General features: G+C 43.7%; 1 protein-coding gene across 1 annotated transcript in view; it reads left to right on the top strand.

Moving 5' to 3' along the window:
- The window catches only part of LOC100643645 (protein pangolin, isoforms A/H/I/S), a 282,005-nt gene that overhangs the window by 15,353 nt on the left and 244,717 nt on the right, over positions 1–21,935 (top strand). The window contains exon 3 of the mRNA XM_020862693.2: positions 21,166–21,269. Within this exon, the coding sequence (XP_020718352.1) occupies positions 21,166–21,269 (104 nt within the window). The remainder of the gene's footprint in view (positions 1–21,165; positions 21,270–21,935) is intronic.

A 21,935-nucleotide genomic window follows, 5' to 3' on the forward strand; every position in this document is an offset into this window, starting at 1 on the left:
ATTGCCCGTTTTTTCTTTCTTTTTCATTCTTTCAATTATTTCTATGTTAGAGATAAGTAGGATCGTGGAAAATAGTTTCATTAGAGAAAATGTTACTAATGTACAGAAGTAACATCAATAGGAATAGAAACGAGAAACTTAAGTGATATATACCATCGAGCTCGTTTGTTATTTAATGATAGTTTCGAGTCCATGGCGAACATATCTGGTTAAGACGAAAATTAATTAACAAAACGGTGCTGACCACGTCCTATAAAACCTTATAGGAAATTAGTAGGCCCATTTAGCCGCGATATCACGAGTGCTTCAATCGCAATAAATTGGAATCGTTATAAGCAGGAAGAGGATTCTCCGACTATAAACTTCAGTTCATCGTAAAATTCCATTTGTAAAGGCGCGCGACGACACTCTTTACGCTTTTATAATATCGCGGATCGTCTAATTGCCGCCTATAGTACCCTAATAAACGCATTAACGTATTACGACGCGTGTTTTTATTCGACGTGCCGAGAATGAATAAGAATAAAGCAAAAAGGAAGAAAAGAAAAGAAACGAAGGAAAGAAAAGAACACGAAGGGAGAAAGAAAAAGAAGAAATCGCGCCACCGCGAAAGAATGAAAAAGCAAAAGGCGCGTATGATAATAAGGCATGCCCACCAAAAATACCGGTTTCCTTCTCGGGCCCGTGGTTACGATTCAGGTTTGTCCTGCCTGTTTCCGAGACTCTGTCGAAACGATTTTCGTCAAACAAAGTCGCTCGACCGTACGGCTCTCCAGTCAATTAACGCCAGAAGACCGTCGTCGAACTCTTGTCTCGGTGGAAAGAGAAAGAACCGAGTGTACAACTCCACGGAGCTTCTCCCGAGAAACAAGAAATTTCTAAGGACCGATCGAGCGGGGCAAAAAGCCCCGGTTACGGGAAGAGAAGGGAACGCCCGTGTTCCAATCAATCCTCGACCGCTAATTGCAGCATTTCCAACGGTTCACGAGTGCAATAACCATGGCAGAGACCACAGAACTTGACTGAAAATCTCTGGAGAAATTTGAGGACGATTTAACAGACTGTTAATAGATGAAGAACGTCAAAAATTTCACCTTAACTTTCATTCGATGGACGAAGAATCGAATCTGAAAGAGATTCACGAGTGTAATAACGATGTCAGCGATAACTAAATTCGACCGAGTACCCTTACAGAAATTCCAAGATAATTTATAGAGGACTAAAAGAGCATAATTTATAACCCGATTTAAAATTTCGTTCGGCGGACGAAAGAATGAAACGTCGAAAATGTTTCGGTACCAAAATGGTCGGCGCGAGGTCGAGGAACGGGAAGAACGACACGGAGATTGAAAAACGCAGAGCGTAAAAGGGGTGATGAAGGGAACGTGGTCGAAAACAAGAGGGACAGAGCTTTGGTGAACACGAGTCAGTGGAGAAGAAAGAGGAAAGGAGGTGGAGTTGTAATAAAGAGCGAGAGAAAGCTGGCGGATGATCGCATAGAACGAAGCGCGAACGAAGGAAGGAAAGGAACGAGGGAACCAAGAGCTGTGGAGATACATCGTGGTCCACGGGGAATGAGAAGGGAAGAGCAGGGAGTAACGAGAAAGGAATAAAGAAGGAGAACGGGGAACGAGGTACAGAGAGAAGGGAGAGCACAACCGCCCGTTGAACGAAGGTTAGCAATCTGCGTAGTGTTTTACGACAACTATAAATATGGCTGTAAAGCTCTTTGTTTAGAGCAGCTAGTCTCCGGCTTTCGAAACTCTGCCCTTCTGCTCTGTTAGAGATCGGCCATTTATCCATCGACAATAACGCCAGTGTAACCGATTCTTTCCGTCGAATTTTACTCCTGAATAACCTTTTAGACGAGTATCATATGGCGATACGTTTATCGCGATTTTTGTATTGGATACGTGTCCCGGAATAAAATATACATAGAAAGCTATTCACGTGATATTCACCTAATATTGCTCGTTGGGTGCCGATCATTCGTTCCTTACTTCATCGTTAAATAGAAATACCTATGTTTATTTTCCGATGAGATTTCGAGGTATCTCAATGAAAATTCGAATCTCGACTTGGCAAAGCTTATAATTACAAGTCTCAATCTAATTGAAGACTAGTGTTTACGATATTTCAAGTACTCCAGGGTCCCTAAAGTAATTAAGATAGCAATTAAGAACATGTTCTGGCGTGAAGTATCTTTGTAAAAATGAATGAGATCGAAACTTTGTCTTTTCAATAACTAGATAAAAAAGCTGTTGAAACAGGAACAAGAAAATTTCACGTTCGTTCCATTAACAGGATGTGCGCTTCTGTCGTATCTATCAAGAATCGTTATGTCAACGTTCCGCCTTGGCAATGCGTAACTTTCTGCTTTAACGTCCTATACGTAATTTCAATTCTAAAATGCAATTGCCTTAGATCCTAACACGAAGTCCAACCTCGTTTCTCGGTCGCGATAGAACGATATCCAGTTGGTAGATGGACGCGTGAGCGATCGGTTCGCGGAGAGACGCGAAGGGCGCGTTTACACGTGAAAATTATCGACGACTCCGCGCCGGTCCATTAAAAAGGAGGAAAAGAAACCGCTCCGTCCAGTGGCATCTGCTAACCATATGCTAAAATGACTGAGCCCGGATAACACCCTGTCACGCTAATGTCAGGTTAAGCGGCGAGAATGATTTACAAGCGGCGAGTTGGAGCGAACCGGCAACGTTACACCGTGTGGCTCTCTGGCGCGCGCGCGCGCGTGCAACTCGCTCGCTCGCTCGCGAGCGCGCTTTCGAACGCTCTCTCGCACACCGGTACCCAGTGTGCGCGATACTCGTTATAACAACGTTATTGCTCGGGCGCAATTAACGTCCGCTAGATACGCCGCGTCGATAGGTTAAACGCGCGAGACACGTCGCGTGGACGTTCTCTCTCCCTCTCGATCGCTCGGGCTCGCTCGCTCGTTCGCTCGCTCTTCCACCTCGACGCGTTAAAATAATTTATGCCTTACCGACACTGGCTTCCGGATGTATTCGTTACGGTCGAAACGCGAAGTCGGCTTGATTCGCGGGATCACTTGTCGATGCTGTTCAATTTGCTCGATTTCCGAGTGGCGCGATGTGTTTCATGGGTGGTATTCTTGGGGCGCTGTAGCCAATTGATTCCTCGATGTTTCGTTGATATCTCTGCCGTGTATGATAGGAACGATTGCGCTTGTTAGTTCGTGGCATGAATCATTTCGGTACGTTCTGACGATAAGAGGAATAGTGTGTATTTGGTGGCGATAAAGCTATGGATTCGTGGATCAGGCTGACGAATATTGTGGAACTACAATTGGACTTTATTATTTTTGAAGTCTTAACGTGATTGGCAGATGCGTGGTTTATTTAGTTGGTGAACTTGTCTTAAAACTTGAGATTTGTAGATAGCCTAGCTCTACCAATTCTAATAATATGTTTTACGTTCTTTAACGGTACTTTTATCATTCTCATTATGGAAATTCTACTCTGTTGTTGGAGTAAAAATCGAAGAAGTATACTCTTGTAAAATAAAATCTCTCTCTCTCTATCTCTCTCTTACTTTTCTATACTATTCTATTCCGAAGTCACATTGGTCAACTCCAAAAGTGGAATACGGAGAAAGCGATGACGTTACCCTATTTTTCAAAATGTGTCTTCGAATTTATTTACTACTTGTATACCATCTTTTTTGCGACAAATGAACTTATAAGAACGAGCGATTTACGTTCTGAGAATTGAACATTAATAAATGATCATACATACAGACGATGAATTTGTGGAACAGATAAAAAGCGAAGTTGATCATTTCGACTACCGAGAGGATCGTGTCGCTAGATACCGTAAAGAGACTCCTCAACTATGTATATCCACAAAAGCAGGAGTGGAATGGCAGGAAGTAGCGGAATGGTATAATAAATGGGATCGGTGGGGGATGGGCGCGCGAAAAAGGTGATACGGCGTGGAGACAAAGGCGGGGGCGAAGCGATGAAGAGGGAGAGGGGCTGATCAATCGGATCCTCTGCCATCCGGCGGTGAGTTAACTAGGACTAAATAAGGTAGCCTGGTCGGTCTCGGTAAATAATTGTATCTCGTAAAGCGACTAGGTAACCGAGGATTTATATGGGCGTAGCCGACGGGGCCGACACTTGCTACTTCGATACACGACGGCGCATAGCGGCCGCCACTCTTCCCTCTCGTTCCTCTCCTTTACCAACCACCACCATTCGCTACAACTACACCACCTCCTTCTCATCCTTTTCCTTTCCTTCCAGTAGAAACATAACCTGCGAGTATAGCCGCGGTTGTGCACACGTGGCACGAGGTGGTGGCCGTCGAAGGGTACGTTGTTAATGGTGGTCTGTCCCTCTGGTTGACGTTGTATCAAAGGATTAACTTCAGTCATGCAAATTAACCAACGATATCTGGACGAGCGGCTAATTATATTCGCTAGATTTTATCGCTTCGATGAGGGGACGCTGGCAGTCGCGGCTTCGTTTCGTTCTAACGTGCTTTTATCCAGCCGTGTTTGTTTTCCTACTCAGCCGAGCAGGCTGAGGTTGATGGAGGTTGGTTTTGGCGTTTCAATCGCTTCTCAGATGATTTTTTACGAATGTACGGACAGGGGCTTGCAGTGAATTTAATTGGACTAATATCTGTCGGGAAATTTTATACGTTACGTGTTACAGGTTAGCGGTGATAATAAATTCTGTTGCGCAAGAGTACCAAGTTTCGTAATAAAATAAGTAAAGTTGTTGAGAATTCTATGAATCACAAGCTACCTGACTGTCCTGTTCCACGGATAGTTGTAGAATATTATGTAGGCAACATTTGTAATTAATTCGCGAATATTGGACAGTAAATTATCTTTCAAGAGTATCGTCGAATCTTTTTAAAATAATACTTTTGTCCATGAAACATTGTAAATCGCATAAATAAAAGATAATTCAAATGAGTTATGTTCTCGGTCGTATGCTGAAATGCCATGTCGCTTCGTTACTACCTTTCGTTAAAGAAAGAAAAAATGGAAAGGACAGAAATTTCACAGAATCGTATTTTCCGGCAACACGAAATTCCTCGTGTGTCCAGCGTATTTTAATGGAATTAAAAAGTTTCCGCGCTGCGGATCGCTGCACCCTTTACTCCCACGCGGCCGATACAGCGATAGGCGAGTAAAAAAGAAAGATAGCTCACGCGGGAAAAAGGAAAGCCTTGCCCCCTCGATCGTTGATCAACGATCTGGGAAATTAATTATCGTGCACGAAGGAGCCTCCCGGAGATTATTAGTCACGGCTTGTCCGGCGAGTTCACGCCGCCTCGAAGGTCCTTTTGTACGGTCTCGTTCTTTTTCTCGCTCCTTCTCTCTCCCTCCCTCTTTATCCGATGAGTTCACACTCGTGGATTCGCTAATCTTATCGGAACCAAGATAGCGTTGTGCCGTTCGTAAACCGATAAAATCGCGGCTGGCGATCGTCCGCTCTTTAACAGCCTGTCCTCGTTTCAGCAGTAAAAACGTTGGTTCCGAGGGCGATCTCAATAGCTATATACGTTTAATTTATTCAATGGAAACCCTTTTCCGAGTAGATAGAGCGGCACACCGGAAGTCACGCGTCCGCGTGTCCCGTGCCACGCGTGACCATCCTCTTTTCTAGCTTCTATGCCTCCCAATTGCGACATTTCAACCTGTGACTACACATCCTCGATGGAATAGCGACTGTGTCATTTCAAAGCAGAACTCTTTGATATTAACCATTTCAACATGAATATAGTATCACGATTATTTTTAATATCTGTCATTTAGGTTTAATTAGAGCGCTGCATTTATGGTGTTCTAATATTTTAAGTCTAGTATGAGTAATAATTTCAATACTCTTTCTCTTCTAATGAAACAGTAGTTACGAAGCCGTTTCGAAGTACTACTCTTTCTACATTTGTATATTCTATGTTTTATGCGGAACTCTTAAATTATTAAAGTTTCCATCTTATTATATTCTTAGCATTTTCCCAATGGATTAGAAATTTTCTATCACATTGTTTCACTATCGATTGATATAAATATTATAGAAACGCTACTTTCCTGATTCTCGTGAGTTGCATCACTATCTCAACGACCCGATCCGATCCGATTGGAGTTGTTGGAGGTTTTTGCGAAAATTCCATCTTAGAGATCGCTTATTTACATGCACCGGGTAACGGAACACGCGTGCGCTCGGCCTCGACGAGACGGAATCAGTGCCCCGGGGAACTGCTCCTTGAAACTGGTTAAATTCTAATACGCCCATTCTCGAACGGTGCTCGAGCGAGACTCTCGAGGCGCGGATGCGATGGCACCAAAGGGGGCGAGAGGAGTTTCGCGGCGGCCGTATAGAAGAGCAGGCCCCTAATTTGGGACTTTATCGTCTTGTTATCCTTGCACCTTACGATGCTGACGACCGAGCTCTCGGTGTCCCGGTGTCACTGTGCTCGCCACCTTTTCGTCGATGGTCAAGAGAAGGCGAGCTCTCTGGTCCCGGAGAATGCATCGATATGGCGTACGATGCGTTGGACGCACGCGTATGACGGAGACGGGGAGAAATCGGTGGAAAGGGGAGAGACAAGAACAAGAAAAGGAAAGAGGGAATGAGAAAAAGAGAGAAATTGAAGAGGAAAGAGGATGCGACAAGGGAGAAAACGATGAAGTGAAGAGGGAGATGAGGGAAGTATATATATATATATATACACACATATATACATATATATACACACACACACATACATATATATTTATATATATATGCATGTATGTATGTATGTATATATAGGATGGTAGAGGAGTGGGTGCTCGTGTGTCTCCTTGCCCCCTCTCCGTGGACACTCGGACCCAGTGGGGCCCCTTCCCCTTCTCCTCTTCTTTCCTCGGGCAGCCCGAGGCCAAGAACGCAGGGCCGTAGGCCCCAACCTCGGTACCGTCGGCTACTCGTAGCCTTTGCGGTGTTGCCGAGTCCTCTTTCGATCACTCGTGCTCTCCTCGCACTCTCGTTTCGACGAGAGGGGGCCCCGGTTTCGCATAAATTACCGCTCTGCGTGCCCGTACGAGAGCCGTTTCGACGTGTCACGTATTATACACACACGCACGCGGCCCGTTTCGAGCGCGGGAGAATTGATTTTAAAGAACGAAGAGAGAGAGAGAGAGAGAGAGTGAGGGTGGGAGACAGAGGAGAGAAGGGATTCTCCTTGCACACGATTACAGTGGCTATTACAGTGGTCTGTTCTGGCTTGTCTTGTACACGCTCTCTGTCCATCTCGCTCCATGTCGAAGCGACACAACATCACACAGCACCCTTCTCTTCGTGCTCGCTTTTCTTGCCTCGATTCGACCAGTTTTCTCGGACGAGGGAGCACGCGCGTTGTAGCAACCATCGCGAAATTTATGGAGGACGACGGATCGTTGTCACGAGATCCGCTCCCTGGCACACAGCTGCGCGCGCCAGCAGGTGTATTTGTGTGCTCGTTAACTCGTAATGGAGATTGCCACCTTAGATTCTCCCGACCACCCGTGTTTCCGTTGAATTCTACGTGTTTGCCATGCCCTCTCGGACGTCAGTTTCTGCGTCAAAACGAGTCTGCTTCCGAATCTATTCGTGACCCGCCTAGAGAAAACATTATCGCGTTACAGCCTGTTTTGTCAATTTTGGGATCGAACGAGACCTCCGGACTCGGCGATCGACGCGTAGACCACAACCGCTGATTTCTCAGCATTTTCTTATTTCAATCTCTCGCCTGGTCACGAGCTTACCGGGAACCGGCTCGTAAATTCGTATACACGTTGAACGACCGAGCGTGTCGTGGTCCACGCGTCGAGAATCCGATTCCGCTGTCGCTGAGAGCAGCGGATGTTGGCAGGATCGCTCCTTTCCGGACGGAAGGTCGTCGGACCGAAAATATCACGCGTGTGCACGAGTCAAGGAATTCCTCCGGTTAGTTTATTTCTTTCTGGAAATTACCGCTGGTCGCATTTCTGTGTCGACTAAAATCGTTCGACTAAACAGAAGACGACCGTGCTCGCCACCCTTGCTCCTCTTTTTGTTTCTTCTCGTGGCCTTCCTTTTGTACTTCGCCATAGTACGCCCACAGGGAACACAGTTCGATTCAGTTTGGCGACAAACTGGGCGATCGGAACCGTAGAAATTGTCGCCCGACCCTGTTAAAATTTCGTGTTTGAAAACAACGTTGGGTTTTTGGTGCTGCTACCTGCTGTAAAAACCCACGAAGAAAGTGCTCCGTCAGATGGAGTTTATTGTGGCTCGAATGACACGGATCTCGCCGATAGCGAGTCTCGTCACACGCTCGTGATCGACGAGGCCTGGTTTTAAACGTCGTCACGAAGATCTCAGATTCGTGTAGCTCGCCATCGCTTTCAATGCCTGATGAATCTCGAACAAAACCTTTTCTATTTCTATCGACTCTGTTCCTCTTACTCCATCTATGCTTCACTCGCAGTGAAATTATTTATTTATTTATTTTCTACAACACGTAGCGGAAAAACATATTGTCACATATGAACAAGCGAAGAACAAACTGCTTACTATAGTATACGTTGCGACAAATGTTTCAAAGATAATAGCAATTGATCAAATAGATCGCTCTTCCGGTGGACAAAGTTGATATGATTAGTTTAGCATTCGATTTGTATAGATGTAGAGATGCTGTAAGCAACAAAGGACAGATTCTTAGATGCCTTCACGGTACATTTAGAGAAAATGTACTTACAGACACAATGTTTAACGTTATTCTTTTATCGCTTAATACCTGAAGATTCAGATTGTTAAATATCGTATCATCATCTAGGTCTACTGGCAAATAAGGAAGAAGAGAGAAGGATGGAAGATCGAATTAACCATTGAACTGTCGCGTATTCTAAGAGTTAAACGGAAGGATGACTGGAAAATAAGAAAAATAGCGAAGCTAAAGTTATTGACCTTCTCTTCTTCTTTGATCGGTCGACTGTCGAAAGAGATCGCGGTCGATTAAAAACTCATCGGCGAGCAATAACCGGCCGGTTACTTTCCTTTTTTAACCGTTATCGTAGACGCGTCACGCTCTCGCTTTCTTCTCAAGGCGTCCCCCGGTTATCTCGTTTTTATCTCGCCCCATTACCATCGTAAAACCCTCGGCCATGGACGCGAAAGCGAGCGCGCTACGTTTTCTCGTGTTATTACCGCGTTCCTCTCGTACTCTGCTTCTATCTTGATCTGCTTGCGCGGAATACTCGTAAACTATGCGAAACGAGAGCCGGTAAACGAGATTTGAATTCGCGCCGCGGACTTCGTCGGGTTTCAGGAGGAGAAACACCCTTTGGAGAACACGCGACTCCGTTTATAGTTTTCAGTTAGGTTTACGTTTGGTGTATCAGACAGGATGTTCGTCTCGGTGGACGAAATTTTGATATTTTTGAAGAATAGTTTCCGGAGAAGTGGAATTTTTGTGGTATTTATTCAAATTTATTCAAATAATCTGGAATAGTAAGTGTCTTAACTTCGTAGATTTTATGATATTTATCTTCGCACGAAGTGATCAATTCGTTTCTTAAGAATCGAACATTAATTGTGTACTTACGTACTGAAATCAAGAAATTAGTAGATAGCGGAGTTGATCGGTTTGGCTTTTAAGATATTCCCTTAATGTTATAAGACAAGTGGTTGATGGTAACCAACTTGGAAAATAAAGCAGTTCTCACAATCAACGAAACCCAGCAATGCGATCGACGATGATTGTAATTGGCAATTTTCCGGGCCACGAAAAATCCGTACAGTCCGCTCCGGTCGATCGATGGCGCGAGACGACGCGATAGGACCGGCATGCAGAAGAGGACGCTCTCACTCGGCGGGAATTCGGTGATTCCGGCAATCGTAAATGGTGTTTCGAAGCTGTGCGGACTGGCCAAAGCAGCCTTGGCCGAAGGCGCTGGCACGGCACCCATTGTCCGCGCCGTCTCTTGTTACGAGACGAGACGAGCCAGTCAGAGGGACAGAGAGGTACATCCACTGGAGGAGCCAAGAGCGAAAGACCTCTCCGAGTGTAAAGAAGACAGAAAGATGGCAGAGTCGAGAGAGCAGAGAGAGCCAGCCAGGCGGCGGTCAAACAGGCAGACCCAGGCTCTTTCCTCCTCGTTCTTTTCCTTCTGTTTCTCTCCGTTCGTCTCGTGGTGTGCTCGTCTTCTCTTTCTTTTGTTGCTTTCCTTCGCGCGGGTCTTGCCATGCCGGGGACCGTGCCGAGTCAAAACCACCTATGTGCTTGGCGAGGCCCCCGGCAGTAGGTCTGTTGCCTCGAGGCCTCTGCCCTCTTCTCTTCTCTTCAACGACGATCTTTCTCTCTTCTCTTTCTTCCTCTTTCTCCTTGCTCTTTATCCCGTCTCGTTTTCACCAACGTTGGTGCCCTCTTCGTCGTTGTAGATTGCAACGAGGCTCAGACTGGGCCCACATTGACCTCCGGTCAAGTCGGGTTTTCGTACGCGGTTCCCTCTCGCCCGAATCGATGACAGAACTGTTGAAAATTCTCGAGAACCTGCATCCTTCTCGGTCCCAGAAAATTCATGTTTGGAGAGAGAATCCAGTGGATGCACGGATATTTAGGTCCAAGAGTTCATCCAGGTTGAACCATGGAAATGGAGAATGTGCGTTGTTGTAATTTCTTGGGGATATCACGGATTCATGTTTCTTGATAGACTCTGATAGATAGACTCTGCGAGTACTATGTTAAAAACTACGTATTCCAACTTATCGAACTTCTTCTTGCTTTAAGGAATTTCGCCTGAATGTCTTTGAATTAGGGGGACACAGATCTTTGATTTTTTACCCGTTTTATTAGAACAGTATTATTATTTGTATTTTCTTACCTCGTTATAGAACTCGTGTATTTTAATGCATTCTTTTATTTCTACTAAAAGCAAGTTATATCACGTTTATATTTAGAAGAATTACTAACCTAACCCCACCTAGTTGAAATTGATTTATCTTTGTTATCTTACAGTTTCATGATTATTGAAGCTTCTGGTTAAGGGATGATCCGATGAACAAGTTAATTAAAGTCCTACAATACTATTAGTGACCACGACGAACTATTCGTAGCCTATGTGACATGTACACGATCAGACATACGAAGTAAGAAATTTCTAAAATTCGATGGACGTCTAAAATGGACGTACAGCAGCCTTTCCGATCGACTCGATCGGTCCGTTTGCTCGATGGCCTCGCAGTCGCTCTTGGATTCTAACCAGCCTAGCACGTCGCAGGCCCCGTGTACGTGACAGTGGGTCTGGCCTCGAGGCCTGTCAGGAATCTCCGGGTCCCATTACGAGGGTGCGCCTACTTGCTGATCTTTTACACGGCGAAAACCCGTTTCGTTGTCTTCGGATGATCCAACGTCTCCTCGCACGTGCGCTTTTCCGAGCGTCGTCTTTCATTGCAGCAGACACCATAGAACTAGTTTCGCCTTCTCTCCTGTCCGCCTTTATATTATGCAAATACCGCGGTGCACGATAATGAGATTCCGTCCTCGCTTCGGTGATAAATAATCGCGCAGCTTTCTCTAATGAAAATCAGGCCTATCCCGGCGAAAATCGTACCGCGGTCACGAACGATCTTCCATCGTTCGTTTTGCAACCTGTGAACATCCGAGAGTGTCGCAAAGAAAATTCTACGGATCGCCACGATTATTTCTAATTGAAAATTTTGAACAATTATGTTCTGACATACAATACCTGTTTTTAGTGTTTTTGCTTTATTTAAGATCGAATACGGGGATCTCAAGTTACTTGATTGTTAGGAAAGTTACAGACGTTGCGACTTGAAAGTAGTTGGAAAACGCAATTCTATTCAATCACGCGTCGCAGTTAGGTGTCTCATCGTCGGTTCGTGGTAAATACTATCGTATTTACACGCGATAGTAAGACCCCATGAAATGTCCGGTTCCGGTGATTCGGCTGACAAAGGGGGACACAGATTTCCAGGGAAATTCATCAGAGTCAAGAAGCACGCGTTGACTACGACACGGCACTTGTTGCACAAAAGCGTGTGTCTGGAGACGAAATTTCTCGGTGCCCTTTCAGTTAGTCTCTCTCCCCTCTCGTCCTTTTACTGTCTAATTCCTTGTACACGGACCTCCCGCATCGAGGGTCACCAGGTTACACGCTGTCATGCATTCCCATTTCGACGTTTTACCGAAAGCTCGGTCCTTTCCATGCTAGAAACCTGACTCCTGCTGGATTTCTTGGAGCCATTCACCGTCAGGCAAGGAGGTCCCTTCTGATCCACCAGATATCTTGGCAAAAATTCTTGCCACGATTCTTCGTAAACGTGCTTGATTCGTGAATACGTAAAACACATTCTGGACTTTCACTAGAACTTTTACTTGGTAATGAAATTAAAACCATCTCTTCCGTTTCTTTGGTAGTTGGACGCCATTTCTACAAGATCCCTGAGTAATTATTTTAGTACGTTCGTACGTTGTTATTCGAGACTTAGGATTGGTACACAGTTTGAACACAGTATGTATTGTTCGAGAACAATTCCAATAGAGGGTTGTAAGTTCTCATTGCGTTTTTTGAGAGATTATGCGGTTCCTTTCTTTCCTTTTTGGTTCTCACCTTTTTTAATAATAAATCGCCTTTAACGATTTACTTAACGAAATAATAAAGCCCATTTCGTTCAGTAAATCTCTTCTAGAAATTCTGATTGCCAGATCTACGATACAAACGATAATTTTTAAGAATAATTTATTCTTTACAAACGAATACACAAAACTCTCGCAACATTAATCCTGTAACATCTCATTCCGTATAACCAAAACCCCATATTTTTCCCTTGTAACTAAATATGTTATGGTCCTTCATCAAGGGCTCCGTGACTAATTGTAAGAGGCAGTGTTACAGGTTTCACGGAACAATTCTCGAAGAAAATTGCTTTACGAAAATATTCGGCATCTGTGGCTAGGACCAGGCACTTGTTGCATAAAGAGTATCGGGTGCCGAAAATTTTTGCCTCTAGCTTCTTGCTTCTTTTTCCCCTGCGATTTCCTTCTTCGTCTATCAAATTGAACAGGAGGCCCCCTGTGTCGAGAGGTCACGAAACGTTCGTGGACGAGAAGCACAAGTACGGATTTCTATTGACACAGGTCAATAGGGTCTGGCCTGCCGGCTCCATAGGAATTTGTACAGTCCTTTTTGGACGTCGCTTCCAAACTGGTGAAGGGGGCGTCGTAATCCTTGGCTCCTTTTTTTCTCCTCTCTCTATTACCATCGTATTTTCCCCTTTGGAAGACGGAAGAACCTGTGATAAATCTGCGAGAATTCTGCTCAGACGAAATTGTATTCCTGGCACGAATCGACTCACGGAATTAATTTCCCTACCGCGGAAAGTTTCTCCACGAACCTCGGAGTTGTTGGTATTGAGGGAAATGAAAATTCTGATTCGTAGATCGATATTGTTCGCGTCATGCGTAACGGATGTAATATTTTCGGATAATATTAACGGATCTAAAATGTTCCTGAGATGCTTCGTATTGTTAGTTACAATATCGTCTTCTTTATATTTCCTCGGATTTCTTGCTGATTTTCTGTTCTTTTGAGTGAAACTTCCTTTCCACTATCTTCGTATTGTTGCGACAAATAGATTATAGAAATTTGCGATTGAACGTAAATTAACCGAATTATCCATATATTGTACAGTTATTTTTAATCAAAGAAAAAAGCATTTAACTCAGATGTGTACGTTCGGACTTGTGATATAAGACGAAATATTGTCACGTTCTCGGAAGATGAATCGAATATTTCTAAAAGATATATAACGATAGAACAATTCTAGCGTTTGAATGTTTTTGGTCATGTTACGATACAAATTCTCGGTATCAGAGAGGTCTAAAAAAATGGGCAAGTTCGACTGGCCATGAATTTGAGAACCGCCGGGCCGTGGCGGTGCAGTGTCGGCAGGTCGGTAGGTAGGCATATAGCGTTGATGGACCAGAGCTAATCTAAAAATCGCCGGAACTTCACAATTATAGTAATTTACCAGCCGACAACAAGCTGTACACACAAGCTTGCCCTATAATGGCATTAACGGCACGCTCTTTCGCTCCCGTGTCCTTTTTAACCGGAATCCAGCCCCGATTCGAGTCTCGAATTCCAGCGAACGCTTTACGAGCTTTCACGCCATTTCCTTTTCTCCGTTAACGTGGGATTTCTTATTGGCGTTAAATGTAGATACGTGCCCCACGCTTACAATAGAATTCTACTTATCTGAATTAAATTTCGTACGAAATTTTGGTCGATGCCGATTAATTCTGCTGTTCTTCTCGCATCTTTGTATCTATCTATATCTCTTCAGGTATCTTCTTTTTAGTATATTTCATTCATAAAGATCGTCAAATTATATTGAATACTAGAATCAAGTATTTTAGAATTATCTATATTTTAATAACGTCTGTTGAAATATAACATTCTCATTTCATATAGACTCGAAAATATATAGTAGAGTTAATTGAACTTCTGTCTGTCGAATTCAGTTACACCAACGTAAATTTCTATTACGAACAGAGACTAACAGATAACGGGGAAAATTGGTAAAATCTATTTGCACGAGCTGTTTGTCTTCCGAGTGAGTTCTAATAAATTGCATATCCAGTGTACAAGAAATTCTATCTTCGAATCTCATGGATCTCTGTTCCATCTTCTCTACGTGGTTCCAAACGATTCATTTTCTCAAACTTCGCTATTCAGGCATTCCACGAGGAGCTGTAACTTGGAATATCTCGTGCGTGTCGTTCCGCTCGAATATTTTCGAGACACACGGGACATTCGTTCTTTTATCCGTCGAGTCATCGTCGGGTACAAACGAAGTCTATATCAGCCACCCGCGCCTCGTTACCGAACACCGTGATGATCATTGCAGCCCCTCTCGTCACGAAATTGTAGAGGTAGAAAAAAAAAGGAGAGAAAAAAAGAGAATGGTATGGAGGGGAAAAAGCGAGGGAACGGATAGATTTATCGTTTGTAATAGAGAGAACGGAGCGACACGGCTCGACCCATCGTTTTTCCCGTTTTCATCAAACGAAAATGATCCCTGGCGCAGACAATGCCCGCGAGAACACTCGGCTCGAAATCGAGGGCACTCAGAACATGCGAATCCATAATAATCTCTTCGCGGCTTCCGCTCTTTGCCTCCTCTCTGTTGCAATGGCGCCTTTCCAGGGATCGTTGATGCAGAACTCGCGGGTTACTCTGCGGGGAAACCCGTGGATATTGTTTAAGAACCCGTGCATCGCCCCTCTGTAGGGAATGCACCGCAATCTCTACGTCAGACCGCTACCGGTCCAACCGTATGGAAGCGCGTACTTTGAAAATTGTATCCCCGTGCATTTTCTAACTTTTATTTCGATTTAGAACATTATCCTTCCTACCTTTTATATTAATTTATTTTTTTCTTCTTCGCCTCTCATATTTTGTCGTTTCTTGTTTTCGTCCTTCTTCTAAAGAATGTCGTGCAATTTGTAAACTGTGTCAGTATTTTCACGAATATCCTAAGATCGATCGCTGTAGCTTCGTCTAAGTTTTCATACGCAAACTTGAGCGATTAAAGATGCAAGCGAAACTTTCTTCTTCAATTTCTTTCCTCCCAAATTTTTATTTTTGTGCGAAGAACCTTCCACTGTTTGGCTTACTAACTGCTTGTATAATGTAATAACAACGCTGGTATCAATCTCAGAATATTTTCAGATTTTTCGGAACGATAACACGCTATAAAAAATTAAACATCAAGCATAAAAGTATAATTCTCTGCACGCTGTAAAAAGTCTAATTTATTCTAGAATGGAATATCGATATCCTATTTTTCTTAGAAATCAATCAAACCACTCCTCTAGTGACCAAACAATTCTCCTTCCGCATCCATTCACACGTGTCCGCTGAAAATTTTCAATGCTCCATACTTTAATCGTTCGAAGAGGAACTTTGGTGGACGATGGGGTCGCGTAGCGCCGGTTCATCTATAATTACCGAGCCGAAGTATTATTCCAACAAGACTGCGAGGTAAACAAAGCCGCGGGAGAGGAACGAGGAGGCAGTAGGTTTAAAAGGGGCGAGAGCGAGAGAACATGATCACGAAGTGTTGGAGAGTCGGTGCAGCATGGAAGGCCGATGGAACGCAGTAGGACGAGCGTGGTGGAGGAGGCATCGCTGATCGTGATGGAAAGGATGTGGCGGGAACCAGGGGGGCCGTGGGGGACGGGCTGGCAATAAACTTTGGCGCGAGGAGTGTGGCGCACATGTGCACTCAGGATATGCATTCGGAAAGAGACGAGCGGAACTCGCAGTTGTGAACAGAGAAAACGAATCTATCTCTTTTCCTGCCGAGTACGAATTTGTCAACCCTCTCGATAATATAAAAATTTGAGAATGTGGATCTCGTTGATATTTTATAATTTCGAATTATTTTCCAGTTTAGCGAGTCTCTGACAGCTTCGAAAATCTACCTTTTTATCTATCCAGTGGTGAATTTTTCAAGCCTCGTAGTTAGAGAAAAATTCGAGCGTACGAATCTTGTTGATATTTTATAGTTTCGAATTATTTTCGCGTAGTTAACAAGCGGGAGGTATCCGTTTAATTTTTGCTGTAAAAACTCCGTAAAATAAAATCAATTTGGTATTAATACATGAGCGTACGCTTCACGCTGGATTTTCTCGCCAAGCCAGATATTTCCCGTAATAAATCTGGTATAGAATATTTCATAAATTCATGGAATCACGCGTTGATGCTTAGTTGTTAGCGATTTTTATTTTCTCGAAAATTTTGGCGATATATAACTTTTTGTTCGATAATGGTTTCTATGACCGTATACGTGTACGTACGATTCTTTACCGAAACAATGAACGTATTTGTAGCGGCACATGAACCGACGAAAGATTTGAATCGGAAGAGATTCGTATTATTGTGCCTTGGAATACCAACGTTGTTTTGGTTTGCTAGGTACAAAGGTAAACGAACTCCGGACAAAATATTATCGTCCTTATTTCTAATTATCAACTGGAGTTACATTTGAATCTTTTATAATAACACCGGTCGATACAAATAGCCTAACGTGCTCTCTGGGACAATTATTCTAGCGAGTCAGACAGTCGAATAGCGAGCGTAGAGTTGAACGGTAGCATTGAGCGAGCGACGATTACGAACGGTATACACTCTCTCTGTACTTGTACTTAAAGTGATTTTAAAGTAACTGACAATTACGAATTCCTCGCTCGTCTCTTTAACAAACCAACCAACACGTATAATAAACCACCTTACATTTTTTATTTCGTTATTGTGTAGTTAGAAATTGTACGTGTCTTAAACCGATGTCGTACGAATAATAATTAGTTCTAATAAATTTGTTTCTAAAAATGTAAATACCGTAAGAAATATCACTTCGATAAGGAACATGTTCATCCCTAAATACATTCACTTGCAACAGAATAGCCATTTTAACGCTGCCAACATCTCGTGTTTCAAGCGCAAAGTATTAACAGGATCACCAATGGTATATGATAATCGGGATATATTCTGAAATTTTTCCAAAGAATTCGAAGAATCGTCGCCACTCTCGTTCAACAGTTGTCCTCAGCTGTTCCGATTTATCAGCCTCCAAAATGGCGGCCGCGATTCACTCTGCGCAGGAAGCGTGTTCCAATAAAACGGAAGCTTTACGACGCACGAGTAAACCGGGACAAATTCGCGGAAGATTTAGCGACAATTTTATCGCGACGCTCGGAGCCACGGTTCGGATAAAACTTTCGTTAAAAGCGAAGTCTATTTGCTCCGTTGGCGATCAGCACGGAACGAAATACGATTTTCATCGCGCGGCGGTAAAACGAGGATCCTTCGACGCGATTCCTCGCGGCCGGTATGTCGCGTGCGTGAGCCAGTCGAGTGGCTGCGTGTCGCGTTATTTATAGAGCCGCGTAGCTGACAATTTAATCGTCCGCAGTCCGTGTGAATTGCGCCGATGCGGCACGGTCTTCGCGCCTGTTCGCGTCTTAATAAGTTCAGGCTGTGTCTTTTTCCTTTTCCTTCATCTTAACCGCTCGTGTACGCGGTTTGTTGTTTTGCTCTTCCGTATATTACACCGCGATTCGATGAAATTAAACGATACTTTATTATTATACGCAGAGATGTCATTTTTATAGCTGCAATACATTATATATGCACATATTAAGTATGCCAGATAAATGGAATAGTATTCTTGGTTTGTTCAAATTATTACTAGATACGTGGACGATCGTGTACTTACATACATATTGCAATTGTAATTTACTTAATTTGTTACTATACCATATCTTCTCGTATTCCCATGATTCAACTGTCAATTCGCTCAACAATTCACTCGAGCCAGGGAATGTAAATGCAGGAACATAGATATGATATATGGAGCGATTCATATAACGTCTTGAAGGTGATTAAATATTAATTTTTCACGTTTATTTTCAATCATTGCAAAACAAGGACGAAAGAATTCATTTCCGTAGAGAAATATAGCATCCACGGTCTGTGACTCTGTGAATCATCGTAGACTGTGCCTCTATTAACTAATACATAGTAGCCTTCACAAGGGCCATCAGTTCTAGGAAGATTAGCCATGAATCGGAAATTACAGCGCGAGTAGATGTTCCCTCGTAGTCGATTTCTCATCGACGCCCGTGAAAATGGGTCGTAACGGCGTCGCGACAATTCGCAACGAGAGCAATGCGACCGGATGGCTAGCGGTAAACGGCGATAAATCAGTCGCGCGGCCGAGAACCACGCGGTTAATTAATACTTCGGCAAGGAGCGGTTGCAGCAGCCGCGTGAAACACGCGCGGCGAGACTCGCGACGACCATGAAAGAGTTAATTCTTCGTTCGAGGCCCGCGGAGAGATGATCTCGATCGTCCCTCGAGCACGCGGGACCATTGACCTTTTCCAGAGAACACGAGACGAAGCATCGCGCCACGTACTGCCAGAACATATTAAATCGTTCGGTCGCCATGCCGGGCTAGACTCGAGCTCCGTGACTTGGGTCAAAATTCGCGACTATGAATCTCCGTCGTAAAACGAGCATCCGTATCTCGATGGTTTTGATATTGACATACAGGATGTCTCAAAGTTACCAAATGAGCGGCTTATCTATTAACCAAACTTTGTTTCTTCGCTTTATTTATAATAACAATATGGTTGGCGAATAAAATTACATTAGTTCTGGGTCGGTCGATTTTAATTTTTGCGATTATAAATATGACATAATTATTAATTTTAAAAAGTAGGTAGTTCATAAATAAGGAAATTTTAGTCATGGTCATTCTAGTTATATCTGATATTTGGTTAAATAAAGTCATTTGAACATGTATTGTTTGGATAAGAAATCATTGATAACGGGGAAAATCAATAAATCCCAACTATACGCGAACAGATCTACCATAACAAAGATAGCGTTGATCTGGAAAATTGTTCTTACATATTATCCAACTAATCGCATTAATATACTACATAAATACGTACACACATACTAATAAACGTATCAACATACAACTGATTTCATATCAATATCTTATTTCTCACCTTCCATTCAACCTTCGCAAGTTGTACGTTATGTTTCCTTACTCGATCGCGGATCGGGTGTCGCGGAAGGATAATACTCAGGCAGTTACGTCGATCACCGAGATCATTTGGCTGTTATCGTTGCCGATACTCGCACCGTACAGCATGTCCAGAGCTCGTTGTCAGGATTTTTCGGCCGCGAATCTTCCAACCGTTCTTTATGGCTCTGCTTGTTATATTACTCCATCGGCGGCGAGAGGTTTATGGCGGCGTTCGCGATCCATCGTGGCCGACTTAATAGCGGCCGCTACCGCGTAGCCCTAACCACCGACGGGTGATACTTTCTCTCCATAAAATAATGGCGTTGCCGATCACCTAAAGATACTCGTCGCTCGCCTCTGATAACGATCTTAGACCCGAGGGGATGCGATCCTGATTTCACCATCCAGCCCTCGTGCGCGACTACGAGCAACAGATCGAGAGAGCAGAAAAGAAGAGAAGAAAGGACGATAGTTATCAGTTCGAATCCTGAAAGCAGGTTTCTACCTCTCGAAACGATCGAGTTTCGCAGAACGGGGACCGTGTCTGTTGGCTTCTCGAGCGGGACAGGATACGCCTTCAACGAATCGGGAGAAGAGAGGCCCCGGGACCAAAGAGACGATCGGTATCACTTGGCAAGGAGAGTCCTCCGTCGCTCGCCGACGGATTCTTGTTGCTCGCCGCGATCCAGTTTCGCGGAACGGATAAACTCGAAAGGTTTCTCCGGTATCGTGATCCATTCTCGAACTATGCTTAAAGGGCCCAGACTACCGGTTGGTTTCTAGGGAAGAATTGTAAACTGCGCAAGGGACGGATGTCGCGATACGCATCGTTTCGGTATCCCTCGAACGACTTGTCGAGGTGGCATCTACTAGATGAGCGCGAATTAAGTCCATTAAATGGAACTGGTTTAATGTAGATGTACCAGCGGAAGATGGTTAGAGGAATGCCTGGAATCGTGCGTGTAAGTTGCGTGCGAGTAGCTGTGTTTAATTGGCAAGGAAAAATCAGAGGATGTAATTATTCGGAGACCATTTACGCCGGGTAAGCGTGAAAAGATAAACGTCGTTGGTTCGTTGGGTTTTTCACGCTTGTAGCGGAGTGTCTCGCCTTTTAACGCGTTTTTAATTTAACCGCAGCTACGACGTTCCGTTATCATATTACAGATAAAAATGAGGCGAAATATACAATCCGAGCAATTAACATTTTCTTTTATTTTTGTCGAAATTAAATCAAAAATAGCTGTTGCTTGCGTAGGCTGTTTAAAAATCAGGTCCTCGGATCTAAGGTTCGAACGAATGAATTCGCAAGATAAAAGAAAATGAAAAACGAACGAATATAGATGAACGAATATTTAAAAATCAAGCGCTCAAAATATTTTTTCTCCGAAACTAGTAGTTGGAAGGAAAAAGTCAGCCTTCGAAGGATTAAGAATAATTCTGGTCAACGAATGCACGTTCGAGATCTGTTTCTTGATAATTCTTAATAATATTCAAGCTGTCTTGCTCACCTGTTGTTTTTCTCTTGATTTGTGAAACAGGTAAGGTGGATCCGACGCCACATACCTCGTCGTTCAACATGGGCTACCTCGTCTCGCCGTACCCCTACCCCAATGGCGCCGGAGGACCCATTCCTGTGTCTATGGTGAGTGTTCATCATTTTATTGTTTCTCGTATCGTTTTACCTGTTGGAGAAAAGAGCTCAAGGACAAAGTGTCGGTTCGTACAAGACACGACCGCAATTTCGAAACATCTGACTTTCCCTATACGATACCTTCGGGAATTATTCGATAGTTTACATGTCCAATAATTTCGTCCGTGACGATTAAAATCGACGAATGTGAACGTTTCGATGAAACGAAACATAAATAGAAATAAGAAAGTTGCACAGCATCACCGTTAAGAAATTACAAAGATGTCGTATAGCGTTACTCTTGTATATCGGACTTAATGGCTTCGTGGATTATTTTCTTGGATCAGAAAACGGACGTTTTCAAGGCAATTAAAGGTTTTAATCGCGAAGAACTCGAACGCGTCGCCGGTCTCGGTTCGTCAGACAGTCGAAGTTCGAAGCGTTCTCCGTGCCCTTTGAGAATCATGATTCTCGTATTGATTTATGGCGGCCACAAATTGGATTCACGATTTATTTACGAGCGAACGTTCGCGCGTCTGCTCGGTCCCGATGATAAAGTACCGCCTGGAAACGGCGCTTAGGATTGTTTCTCTTTCCGCGACGTCTTTAAAACGATTAATCGTAACCAAACGGGAGAACATTCTGGTGACTTCTTTTTACGCTCCAGAGAAACTCGCG

The sequence above is a fragment of the Bombus terrestris genome, chromosome 4, assembly GCF_910591885.1.
Source record: "Bombus terrestris chromosome 4, iyBomTerr1.2, whole genome shotgun sequence".
Taxonomy (NCBI): domain Eukaryota; kingdom Metazoa; phylum Arthropoda; class Insecta; order Hymenoptera; family Apidae; genus Bombus; species Bombus terrestris.